Raw genomic sequence first — 14,043 nt, 5'->3', positions numbered from 1 at the left:
ATGGAAACAGTTCAATATGGTCATGGAAAAATCAAGCTCCTGATGCTCTTTTATTTAGGATAGGTCAGTGTGGGAGGTAGGGGGATGATGGGGAGGATGGATTCTGGCTCTCAACATTACATGCAGGAGACAAACTATCTTTATTGTTTTCTGGTCTAAATTCTTGCTCCCGTAAGTGCCATCCCCTCAGCGACATACCATTTCCCAACCAGCACCTCAAAGCCTGCCAAAGGGGACAGGTGTGTTATCCTTTCTGTGAAGTATGCAACACAGGCTTCCAAGACTTATCGCACATCTTGGTAGATTCCTCTCCAGATGTCACATTGGTCTGTTCCCATGAACCACTATGAGTGTTTATCCTATACCCCTTAGCTGTCTGCAGTGACGGGAAGAGTCCCTTTCTTTGATGCTTAGAATTTCACTTCATGAGGACTTTGGAAAGGAGAGAATGAATACTATTTTCCAATCCTTATTTTTTCTTAGTCCTGCATCATCAAGCCATTCACTGTTGTTGTTATTCTAGCTACATGAGAGAGTTAGAACTTTTGTTTCATTAATGATCCCAAAACTTTTATGATATTTCTCTTTCTGTCTCCTGAAATCTTTCTGCTATGATATTCCCTGTAACTGAACAAGTAAGAAGGGATTGCCCTTTCATAATAAAACTGTGCTAAAGAGGACTTCAGGGCTTTCTGACTTGTGTGTGAAAATAGTAAGGTAGACAGGTCACATTCCATTCACAATTTTGGCCTTCTTTTTATATGGTATATAATAGTAAGTGATATTAACATTTTTTAGTGAGAAGCAGTGGTTCTAATAAGGTATTGAATAACTGAATATCTAGACACCTTATTTTTCTTTTTTCTTTTGAGACGAAGTCTCGCTCTTGTCCCCCAGGCTGGAGTGTGATGGTGCGATCTTGGCTTACTGCAACCTCCACCTCCCAGGTTCAAGTGATTCTCCTGCCTCAGCCTCCCGAGTAGCTGAGATTACAGGCACCTGCCACCACACCCGACTAATTTTTGTATTTTTAATAGAGATGGATTTTCACCATGTTGGCCAGGCTTGTCTAGAACTCCTGAGCTCAGGTGATCCACCTGCCTCAGCCTCCCAAAGTGCTGGGATTACAGGCGTAAGCCACCGCACTTGGCCTGGACATCTTATTTTTCATACCCCTTGATTCATATATAACAATAGGTAGCAGCATGCTTAAACCTTCTTTGGACTCAATTTCTTTGGCTAGATTTTTACGATTATTATGTTGACTTGTTTCAACCAGTTCAGGCTAGAGAAATTCCCTTTATCAAAATTAGCTTTTCTATTACTATATGAACTTTGGAAGGTTTTCAAGATAGAGTAGGAAGCTTCTGAATTGGTAAATTATAAAATATGTCATTTAAAAAGAAATTCAAGTCCCCAGAGAGTCTTTCCCTGGAAAAATTTTGCTGATTTCAGCACCACTCCTAGATAAATATTAAATCTAAGCCATTCTATTTTCATGCAAATTCAGATTTTTATCCTCCTAGAAAACAGACACATTATTTCCACTTCCCACAACCAGATGAGAAAACAAAATTGTATTCCACAAGGAAAAACACAAACTGCCATTTCCAACAGTTAAAACTTAAAACACTCACTCCTTATTTTCAGCAGTAGCAGATCAATTATTATGACCTTTTGATCTTTTCATCTGGCTTCTGCTAATGACAATTTTCTTCCAAATTATTCAGATTTATACAAATGATAATGCTCTTAGATCCATGCTCCAGAGGCACAAGGGACTGATTACTATTGTTGCTGCACCTGTCTTCTTGAACATGGCTTAATGGCTGTAACCCCTGCCAATTTAGAAACTATTTGCAGACAATGGAGGCTTTGACACCACTCTGTGACTCCTGCAGCATCCACAGGACATGCTGCAGAGATGGGTGCTCAGACATTTATTCTGTCGGTTTGACCCCTGTAGAGCTGCCCACAGCGACACATGGGCCCAGGTACCACCCTCGGTCACCCTCACTGCACCTTACCTGGTCTCTCTGTCTTTGGGTATTGTCGCCGTGCTGTAGGCAAAAACTTGCTTCTCCATTAGAGGAGGGCCGAGATCTACAAGACTGGATAATCCTGCAGCACTCCGTGGCTTTTCTATGTACACCAAGGTGCCTGGCTCCTTTTTAAAGGCCTGGCGGCTCGGAGAGGCCCGGTCTGGCTGCATGGTGTGAGGGGGGCCGTGGGCATTATAGTGAGCGTGCATGTCTATCATCCTCAGATCACTGACTCTGTGAGGAGAGGCAGGGGGTGTTTTGGAGCCCAGTGTAGGCAAATGGCTATCCGGATATTTCCTTGATTTCTGTCTGTACAGTGATTGTTCCATATGCATTTCCGCTTGCATTGAGGGGTTACAATAAGCACTCGCTGACCGGATGGCGGTGCGGTGATATGCAATGATGTGGTCAGGGACATCCAGTGGGTGTCCACCATGGGATGAGGCTATGCTCATCCGTCCCTCGTGATAAAGGTAAGGATCAGCATAGAAACCCTCATTTCTGTACATTGCAATGTTTTTGCCACTCATGTCTTCATCAGGCTTGACATCTCTTCTTTCTAAAATGGCGCTTGGGCTTGGAGAGATGGGTCTGGAGACTGGCAGGCTGGAGATTCTGTCCCTGGGGATGGTGGCATTGCCAGGAACAACCATGGAGCGGGTGCCCCCATAAGGAATTCTGGACGGGGAGGGGGGCATGGAATGGGGCACCGGAGTAGATGGTGGGGAATTTGGAATCACATGGGGTGGATGAGCAGTAGATCCGGGGCGAGGGGCCCCAGGGCCATCTCCTCTTGCATAAACAAGTTCTCTCTGCATCTGAAAAGAAAACAAGGGATCAGAAAGTTGACTTTGATATTTGTGTTTCAAGAGAAGTCTCAGTGTGTAACCGTGTGACTTCCCCTGCAAGATGTATACACCCTCATCCTGGAATCTGTGAATATGTTTCCTTAGATGGCAAAAGAGACTTTGCAGATGGGGTGAAGTTGAGGATGGTGAGATGGGAGATCTTTATCCTGGTGAACTCAAGGCAATCACAAGGGTCTTTATATGCAGAGGAAGGAGGCAGGGAAATCAGCTCCAGGGGAGATCTATGCTGATGGAAGTAGGGTTAGAAGAGTTTGGAAGGTGCTATGAGAAGGGGCCATGAGCCAAGGAATGTGGGCAGCTGCTAGAAGCTGGAAAAGGTGAGGAAATGGATCCCACTCTGGAGCCTCCAGAGGGAGGATGACCCTGCCGACACATTGATATGGATGTGCAAAATCCATTAAGGACTTCTGATCTCCATAAAAGTAAAATGATACACCTATGGTGTTTAAAAAAATTATGACATTTTAAGCCACTAAATTTATGGTAATTTGTTACAGCAACCACAAGAAATGAATACACCTGATGGAGAGTGCAATTTTGTGGGATTTCAGGAAAAAATAGTGTGGTGGCTTAAATTTTAATGTCACAGCTTCTTAGAGACGTTGCTTAATAAATGCAGGTCTAGTGTATCAATAGTGCTAACGCTGAGTCTTCTAAAACTTGTCCTGAGCACATTTTTCTACTGTTAGCCCTGAGAAATAGTAACCATGTTTCCCGTCTTTCAAAGTGGATACAATCTAGGGAGATGAGCAGGGGGAAAGGAGATGCATGGGGGAAAACCTGGAAGGGAAGTTTCATTCATTCACCAACTCTTCATTTGAGCCTATGAGAAATCAGCATGGAGAGGCTGGAAGGAAATAATTAAGCAATAAGAGTACAATGGCAGTGGACCCTTGAAGAACACAGCTTTGAACTGTGCAGGTTGACTTATACACAGATATCCTTCCTCCCCTGCCACTCCTGAGAGAGCAAGGCCAAGCCCTTCTCTTCCTCCTTCTCACCTATTCAACATGAAGTTGACGAGGATGAAGACCTTTATGATGATCCACTTCCACTTAATAAATAGGAAACACATTTTTTTCTTCCTTATGGTTTACTTAAGAACATTTGCTTTTCTCTAGCTTACTTGATTATGTGAATACAGTATATAATATATATAACATTCAAGCTATGCGTTAATCGACTATTCACGTCATCTGTAAGTGTTCTGGTCAACTGTAGGCTGTGAGTAGTTAAGTTTGCGGGGAGGTAAAAGTTCTACACAGTTTTTTTTTTTTTTTTTTTTTTTGAGATGGAGTCTCGCTCTGTCTCCCAGGCTGGAGTGCAGTGGCGCAATCTCAGCTCAGTCATTGCAATCTCCGCCTCCTGGGTTCAAGTGATTCTCCTACCTCAGCTTCCCAAATAGCTGGGATTACAGGCATGTGCCACCACGCCCAGCTAATTTTTGCATTTTTAGTAGAGACGGGGTTTCTCCATGTTGGCCCGGCTAGTCTCGAACTCCTGACCTCAGGTGATCTGCCTGCCTCGGCCTCCCACAGTGCTGGGATTATAGGCATGAGCCACTGCACCTGGCCTCTACACAGATTTTTTTTTTTTACTGTGTGTGGGGGAGTTAGCATCCCTAACTCCCACCTTGTTCAATGGTCAACTGTAATTTGCAACTATGCTACTGTGTGTAGCAAGGGAGTAGAATAAAAAAAAAAAACTAACTCAGGATATGATGATTTCATATATTTTTGCTTTGGTCAAGGTGCAGTGGGGAAATGACCACTGAGATTCTCCAAATAACTGAGGGAAGGAGAGACAGGCTCCATCCATTCTTCAAGTTCTATTGGTGAGGTCACAGGAGCCCACAGTCCCTATCCTGACTTCCAGGAGATGTGACAGAGAAGAAGGGTATAAATGGTTGGAGGGTGGATGAGGGAGGGACCCGAGGAAAGAGGTGGGGGCTTGAATGGCAAGAACCAAGATGAGCAGCCAAGAGACCCCATGATGTGGATGATGTGGAAGACAGTAGGGATAGTAGAGGCACCAGGAGAAGGTTGAAAATGAAACAGAGCCTAATGCACAGGATACAAACTAACTGCTTCTTTATCACAAAAATTCGCTGCATGTAGTAAAGAGTATTTACCAAGCACTTGGTAAGTGCCTGGCGTTATTCTAGGATACAGTTCTAAACAAGCCCCCAAGTTCCATGGAAACTCCCAAGCGCCATGGAGAGGGCACCTTCTTTCTTAAACTTCGTAGATAAGAATGCAGGAACAACCAGTGGGACTCCCACGGCTTCCTTATCTTGCTCCTGGAAGGATCCAGCGGTGTAGAATCCCTGCCCTGCAAGTTTTACATAGACAAGTGGATTTCATAATGAAAGTGACCAATGAGAAGTGCAAATAAGGTGCGAATATGTAGCAACAAAATGGAGCCCTTTTTGAATACATGACCTGGGCACCACGGAATTGGCCTCTTGGCTCCTATAGGGGCTATTTCTGGGCCCCCTGGAGTATGCAGGCTCCTCCCTCACAATTACAATTTTATCTCCACTTCCTCCCTACTCCCCTCCCAAGACTCACACACAGAGCTCCCACTATGATAGGCTAATCTGTTCTCCCTTCTCTAAACCTAACTTGTGATATCCTGATGCTGCCCTCACTCCAGGGAATCTCTCCCCATGTGCTAGTTCTTGGGGATCCATATGAAGGTTCGAGGTCAGGCTCCAGGTGCGTCTGCTCTGCATGGCCCCTGCCCTGATGCTCCAGCCCATGAGGACCTCCCTGCTCACTGGACACCCTCATGACTCAGGTGCTCAGTGCTTTAGACCAGAAGGGACAGTCCCAAGGTCATTGCATGATAATACACCTGATTGATGCTCATTCCAGGGAGGCTGGGCAACCGCGTGACACAGGTTTTGCAGGAGAGCGACACGGATCCTCTATAAATACCTCTCTCACTCTGCCTTCACAATTCAGGGCTCAATAAAAAGCAAAGTATGGCTCAGCAGGAAGCAGCACAGGGCTTCACAGGTCATAAAATACAGGAGGGACTGGCTCAGCGAGCAGCGGATATGTGGGCAAATTCTCCACATAATCAGATTACACAATGCAATAACCAACCAAAACAAACATCAAGATAAATTCATCACATCGACTCAAATATGCCACTGTTTATAAAGCATTACACGGTGTCCAAGGCAAATCACATACAACAAATGGTAGGTACTGTTGTCATTATTGTTATTAATTCCAGAAAAATATTTAAAATATGTAGAACTGCCTGGGCACAGTGGCTCAGGCCTGTAATCTCAGCACTTTGGGAGGCCGAGGCAGGCGGATCACTTGAGGTCAGGAGTTCGAGACTAGCCTGGCCAACGTGGCAAAACCCCCTCTCTACAATACAGAAATTAGCTGGGCATGGTGGCATGCACCTGTAGTCCTAGCTACTCGGGAGGCTGAGGCAAGAGAATTGCTTGAACCCAGGAGGTGGAGGTTGCAGTGAGCCGAGATAATACCACTGCACTCCAGCCTGGGTGACAAAGTGAGACTCTGTCTCAATCAATCAATCAATCAATATAATATCTAGAACCCTCTTGGTATGAACAACAGTCCTAACTAGGTCAGTCACTATTCCCTGTTCTCTTTTCCTTCCTTAGCCACCTTCAGAGTACATCTTGATCTGGGGGACTACGATCCCAATTAACCAGCAGAAGCTTTCCTCTTTTTGGCAGGAGTGTAAAAAGGGACATTAAGATTCTAGGGGCTGGGTGCAGTGGTTCACGCCTATAATCCCAACATTTTGGGAGACTGAGGTGGGCGGATCACTTGAGGCCAGGAGTTTGAGACCAGCTTGGGCAATATGGCAAAACCCTGTCTCTATAAAAAAATACAAAAATTAGCCAGCGCAGTGCATGCGCCTGTATGTAATCCAGCTACTCAGGAGGCTGAGGCACAAGAATTGCTTGAGCCTGGGAGGCGGAGGTTGCAGTGAGCCAAGAATACACCACAGTACTCCAACCTGGGCGACACAGCAAGACTCTCTGTCTCAAATAAAATAAAGTAAAGTAAAATAAAATAAAATAAAATAAAATAAAATAAAATATTCTAGAGAGTATAGAACTGTCCAGAAGGATAAATAATATTAGTAAAAAGAAAATGTAAAATTTATTTAAATTCATAAAAAGTTGGGTACATTTCTTTGAAAACAGCAAAGGTATTTACAAAGGTATTTTAAAAACATGCTTGGTGACATGCAAAAAATGGTTAGGAGATACATAAATAACCTTTAAAATGAAACATTTAAAGATCTAACTAGAATATCTCAATAGATTTTCTAGTGGTATGTATAGATGAGATTAGAAAGAAATATAACAATTAACTAAAAGTAATTCTTATACATTGTATTGGGCATTCATGTGGGAAACACCAGTGATAGTCGAAATATTTTACAGCTAATATCCAGTATGGCATGGACACCAACCAACCAGAATGGGACCTCAGCCAATGAGGACGGCTGCTTGCCATGAACAGTCAGCAGCCCGGATCTGGAGCTAATCCTGTGTGTCTTCCCTGCCCTGTCCACTTCAAAATAATCTTGCCATCATCCAAAAGGGTCACCGAAAGAGTCACCGTCAATCTGAGTTATCCACAGTGGCGCTGAATACAAACATTCGGTTATGACAGAATTGGTAATCTGAGGTTGAATGTCTCTATCAACACAGGTGACTTAGATGTTGGAAGTCTTGGCAGAATTCTTATGTTGGTTTGCCAAGCTGTGACTGACTTTCCAAGACAGAGTTTTAAAAAGAACCAGGATCATGTATTTCATCCTTGGCTCTAAATAGAGCCCAAGAAGAAAAATGACAAAATGATCCCAACATAGAGTGGGAAACATTTGTTTTAAAACCACAACTAGAATGAACCCTTACGATCAGACAACTTGGGAATCCTACCATAAAAGACAGGGACCAACCTAAGGCAACTCGCTCTTAAGATGTGGGGGAAGGTAAGGGGACATCACCGGAGGGATGTTTTCAAGTCTTCAGTGGGATTTCCAAGGTCACACTTGCAATAAAAAGTAGAATTTAGAGACTCCAGAATCTGATAGATGGAAGCAGCATGATGGTTAAGATTGTATAATTCACAATTTAAAACAAACCCAGCCTTTGCTGTGGGTATTCTTACTAAGGAGAGATCTTCCTAGAATCTGTCACCAACACAGATTTATTTTGTTTTGGTTTTTAACTGTTATTTGGCTAATGAGTAAAAACATGGCATTAAATACATACTGGGTTTTTCCTGCGCTGGTACTCAAAGTCAGGCCTTGTGGGAGAAAATTATACTAAACTTACAAAGAAAATAAATAAGCAACACACACACACACACACACACACACACACACACACACACACACACGAGTTGCCATTCACATTAATATATCCCAGTCCCTTATTCTACCACTGATCTCTCTGATGCTACTAATCTTATCATCTCTTTTCCCTCAGTGAGTTTAAGTAACTAGCTATGTTGTACCATTGACACTTTTTCCCCACAGAATTTCAACACTAATGTCATAATGTAAGCTTTAAACAATTTCATTTTACAGCAAGAAAGAGATGACCGACACAGAAAAATAAAGGTTCTTCTAACCCCTTATCTGAATACAACACAGATAACTATTTGCCTGCACCTAAGCCCAGACATAGAAAATGTTCATTCAACTGCACTAGATATAATGGCAATGTATGAACAAGACTGTTCTACCTCATTCATCTGCTTGGCTAGGCACTGTCTTTTCTTCTTTCCATTACTGCCCAAACCTCTATTGTCTCTTCATTATTTGAGTTCTTCCAGTTCTTAGAAAGAGGGTAGTTTCTTCAAGAGCCTCATCATAATAGCAGGCTGACAGGCAGGTGTCCCTGCCCACAGACTGCACACGGATCAAAATGCTGTTTACACCATACTTCTGAAACACCAGAAAATATCTGGGGCCATTTCAGATTAAGATCTGAAGTCTGAGTTAGAAATTCTTACATGTAGCTATATTTTATTTCCCAAAAGAACCATAAGTCAAATCGAATATCACTCATTCAGAAGTTTCTTGAATGTAAGATAAGAAACAACATATTAAAATTGTTTCCAGAAAAAAAAAACCTAGTATAAAAAATATTTGTTTAAAATCATCTTGGGAAACTGCCTCATGTAATCATGTCTGTGGAGCATTTATATATATATATATTGCTTGTGGAAAAGGAATATTATGTACAGTTTGTTGTATTTCAAACCCCACCCTTCCAAGTCTAGAATTTGTAAACATACCACTCAATCAGACCACACAATGAAGTAAGCAGAGAAAACTGAAAAGGAATCTTAAGACACTCTTTCACCCTCAAAGAATTAAAGCCACTTACTTTTTCTTAAGGAAATCACCTGTGTAACTAACGCCGTGAGTAAGCACATTCGCTCAGGTCCTGATTACATGATTCCTTTGTTTGCTGGCTTCATTTAAATCCTTGGTTGCACACTTGAATATTTTAGACAGCTTCCTCTTCAGAAACAAAATCATCACAAAAGACACAAAGATCCTAAAATGTTTCTCAGCTCGAGTGTTCACAACCAATAAAGACCATTTTGTATTACCCAGTTTTCGGAGAGAAGCTGACACTGGCATGGATAAAAAGTAACCTTCCCCGTGATAAGTCAATTTCTCCTCCCCTTGGAAATTAGTCACTGAATAACCTCAGCCCACATCCAACCACAGGCTACCTCACGGGTGACTCAGTCCTTCAACAACTGCTTACAGGGAAAACACCAATGAAGGAACTTTAAACGGCCTAGGTAAATGGGTTAACAGCAAAGGAAATATTACAAAATATATTTCGCTGAAGGCAAACAGGATCATTAGAAAGGGCAAACAACCAGCCACCGAGAAATGAAACTGTCAAAAAACCCAACATACTCAATCCAGAGGAGCCAACTTTCAGATCAGTTTTCTGTTGACTTAAAGATGCTACTGCAAAAACCTAGACCAGCACCCAATACCCACTTTGCTGCCAGACTTTTGAAGTCTGGGAATTGGCAGCTGAAGGAAACGTAAGCCTCTTCTCCTGGTTTAACACCAGAGGGAAAACATGAGGGAGATAAGGAGGCTGTCTATTAATTAACCAGCCCTGTTTTACCACGCTGAACTTTGGGTAGCAGCCATTAATCAGTCCTACATAGCGCCGGACAAGGAACTGCAATCACCCTGGAAAATACATCTGAAACGAGAAGGAAAGATAGAGAGGGCAAACCATGGCTGTGCAGAGGGGATTCTGGAAAGGAAACCAGAGCCCTTCTGCCCCACCCTAAACAAGATGAAGGACGAGAAGGTAGGCGATCCCCAGAGACCTCTGGCTACAACCGCTGTCAGCACAGCTGGTATCTTCCAGGGGAACAGGTACAAGAAGGTGCGTGTCCACAACACGAAGTGACTTGTGCAGCTCTCAGCGGAGGACTGGCATTAATGCATTGCTAGCAAAAGGTGGGGGAGAAAGGAAGCATCTCCTGCGCTCCCAGGCAGGCTCTGATTACCATCATGTTTTCTGAGCCCTTGGGGACTGGGTGGAACCGAAAGCTATCCAAGTGGGAATACGGTGACAAGGAACTCCACTCACTGCGCTGGAAGCCCCACTGGCTTCACGCCACACCCAACTACCACGCTCTGGGCAGCCTGTGCATTTTTAAAACATTTTAAGGCTTTTAGAGGTTGTTCTTGCTGACCAAAAGAATTCCATGACGTCTTTCAAGTTCAAATCCAGTCCTTTGCAGGCTTTCTAAAAAAACTGTTTACTGCCATCAAATCACTTTGTGGTTATTAAAGAAGGGGGCAAATGGAGCACGTGACATTGCCACCCTCCTAAGATGTCTCACTAGGAAAAATATTTGGATGAAGTGGTTGTAACAGATGCCACCTAAGAGGTCAGAAAACAGTAGAAGGAATGTGGAAGCTCTTGTTTTGATTTTTAATCTAATCAGCAAGGGTTTGTTATTTCTCACCAGAGTATGGGAGGCACACACTATCAGCTTCTGATGAATCTGGTATACATTAGGCAGGTTTTGTTTTGTGTCTTCAGTCAAGCACGTACTTTCCAGGAAGGGGGATGGAGGGGTGGTCCCCCTTGTCTGATTAGGCCACGATGCTGCCCCTATCACATCCTCCAAAGACCCTGTCTTATGGCGTGAGGTGTGCTAACAGACATGGCTCTTATAATTCTTCTTTACCTGCTTATTATGGGCAGGGTTGCTTGTCCCAGTGACTGTATGTGAAGGGTCTGGGGCCAGGCTGTCCCCCAGGAAACAAACAGTGAACTGTCTGTCTCTCTGCTGCTTGGCTAAGCAAGTCATGCCATGTTCGACATGTTATCCCATATCTGCTATGGGCTAGGTGCTATGTGGCTCACACCTGTAATCCTAGCACTTTGGGATGTGGAAGCAGGAGGATCCCCTGAGCCCAGGAGTTTGAGACCAGCTTGGGCAACATAGGGAGGCCCAGCCTGTACAAAAAGTAAAAACTTAGCTGGGCATGCTGGTGCATTCCTGTGTTCCCAGCTACTTGGGAGGCTGAGGTGGGAGGATCACTTGAGCCTGAGAGGTTGAGAGGCTACAGTGAGCCAAGATCACATCATTGCGCTCCAGCCTGGGTGGCAGAGTGAGACCCTGGCTCCAAAAACACAAACAAAAAAAAGCAACAAAGCGTAAAACCACAAGAAACCATGTCCATTACGCTAGAGAGAGGTGGCTTCTGTTGACCCTGTTACAATGAGAGTCGGTCGGTTCAATGCGAGAAGAAGTCTAGTTTACCTCTCCCTTCCCTTCCTTCCTGCCAGGTTCACAGCAATTTCCTTTCACTTTCAAAATGCTCCAGGGCACTGTCTGTAGCATGCACGCATGGATTCGTCATTACAAGAGCAGTAATTCACTGTCAGGAGTTTGAAAGCCAGCCCAATCCTGCGGTGAATCAGGATGAGTTAAATGCTCTTTAGCAAGTGCCAAGCTCACCCAAGAGAGGTGGAGTTCAATCTCCAAAGGCCCCAGAGTACCTGCTAATGAACCAGACAAGCCAATTTCCTAAACAATATCCTGGTGCTATCTAGGACCCAGTGGCTTTATCTCAGTGGAAGGCACATTCTCCAGAGAAGGGCTCTTTCAGGCTAACTCACCACAAAGTTTGGTTCAGTATGAATGTATGCAACCACTAACACCCCCACGCTTTGGTTTGATTACTTCACCAGATCCTTCTCTGCCTTCTCTACCTTGGGACATTACAGCCATTACTACGTTACTCTTCCCAGCAGTGTATAAAGTGTCCTACTCTTCATTTTCCCTCTTCCTTTCATTGACTAGGCCTAAAAGCAAAGTGGAAGCAATGTATTCTTTCTGAGTCAGTGTTAAGAATGGACATGCTAGGAAATATTCAGGATTACCTCAACAGGAAGTAATTTTTATGCTCTGGCAAGGCCAATAGTATTGTGACACATATTCATTCCTATTTTCCCTTTCATATTCATTTCTTCATTGGCTTTAAAAAAATTACATTTGCTCAAAGAAAATCTAAACTGTGCCTATAGATATGAAGATGATATTAGGAAGGGAAGGGATTATTACGTTGAAAAAATTTCAAATTCATCTTGTTTGCATTGGTAAAATTGGGAAGATTGCTGTTTGTAAGGTTTTAGTTAGCCTATTGTTTCATTTGATTGTAAACGGAATGTCTCCCAGACATGAGACAGACAGACAGACTGCTGCCAAAATTATTTAATTCCCAGGAAAGAGATGGTCCAGTCAGCGGTTAGCTTATGGCTATATTTAAGATGAGCGTTATTTCTATAAATCTTTTGACAGAGGTACTCTACTGAGCCCTCCAGTGGCCAGACCTGGCTGACCAGCCCTGGGTCCAACAGTGATTAAAGATCTCAATCTGGAGCAGAATAAAGAAGTAATGTTAAATAAATCATTTCGCTTCCAAGCCACAATCAATAATTGTGCAGTGCTGTAGGATGGATAAAAGAAAAATGTCCTTCTCCCTGACACTCAATCTTCTGCTGGGCTACTCCCATGTTCTCCAGGCCAAGGACAACCTCCTTTTGTACCAAAAATAGTTACAGTTTGTAAAATGATATCTTTTTTATGCCACTTGCAACATATGGTACAAATAATTCCTTCTCTTATCTCCATCTCTGCACATCCACCCATTTCCTGGACGAACCTTGTTCTTTTATGCACAGCTCCCTTTTAACGTTTTCTAGATTGGATGCTAGTAAGTTATCTATGGCACCCAACTACAACTTTTTAGTGCCTTAGACTTTATTTTTCTCTATATGACAGTTCTTGAAACTACTATTTAACTCGTCAACCACATGTTGCCATATAGGATATACTGCTTTATTTGCTTGTGACACTTCATATTCTAACAAGAGATTTTAAATCCCCGTGCTCACCATACCCCACCCACAAACACTCCAATAATCACATAGCAGTTTGCAGTTTACAAAGGGCTCTCAATTGTGACATTTCATGGGCTCCAGAACTCAGTGAAAGACATAGAACAGGTGTCCTATGTCTTTTTGAATAGTTGGGAAACAGAAGTGCAGGGAGTTAAGAACCTCACCCAGCTTCCCATAGCTGCTAAGCAGTGAAGCAGCAAGAACCCCAGCTTCCTCGGTTGTTTGCGTGTGACCTGCTGTGCACTTCAGGACACTGCAAGCTATTCTGCAAAGAACGATGCTCCTCATGCCTGCCCAAGCGTGATCACTGATGGATTCCTTATTCGATTTCTGGCCATGGTGTGAAACATGAACAAGTCTGTCGAGAAGTACCTCACTCCATTCACAGGTCCAGATTTTCACAGCAAAGGAAAAGAATCACTGGGGCATCTCACTGGGCTTCGGCTCTAATGATTTAGAGCCTCTCTTGACTTACAATTAGGTTTTATCCACTTGCCTCAAAATGACTAAGTTATATAATTAGTTATATATTAGTTATATTTAATAGATATATCAGTATATATGCTTATATATATTATATATACCTATCGATATTATACATCACTCAGTACTATATGGATATCACCATATCACAAGGTATACATATGTTTACATATAC

At 43.1% G+C, this 14,043-nt stretch overlaps 1 protein-coding gene across 16 annotated transcripts in view; it reads right to left on the bottom strand.

Annotated features, from left to right (window-relative positions):
• KIAA1217 (KIAA1217 ortholog) overlaps positions 1 to 14,043 on the bottom strand; it is a 508,152-nt gene that overhangs the window by 72,083 nt on the left and 422,026 nt on the right. For 11 of the 16 annotated variants that reach the window (XM_063607293.1, XM_034930120.3, XM_034930117.3 and 8 more), the window contains one exon: positions 2,028 to 2,860. In XM_063607293.1, the coding sequence (XP_063463363.1) occupies positions 2,028 to 2,860 (833 nt within the window). Of the gene's footprint in view, positions 1 to 2,027; positions 2,861 to 9,311; positions 9,615 to 14,043 lie in introns of those variants that run through there. The other 5 variants (XM_055092488.2, XM_008974859.5, XM_055092487.2 and 2 more) reach the window with 2 other exon arrangements.

The sequence above is a fragment of the Pan paniscus genome, chromosome 8, assembly GCF_029289425.2.
Source record: "Pan paniscus chromosome 8, NHGRI_mPanPan1-v2.0_pri, whole genome shotgun sequence".
In the NCBI taxonomy this organism is placed as follows: Eukaryota; Metazoa; Chordata; class Mammalia; order Primates; family Hominidae; genus Pan; species Pan paniscus.
This window is presented reverse-complemented; position numbering and strand designations above follow the sequence as displayed.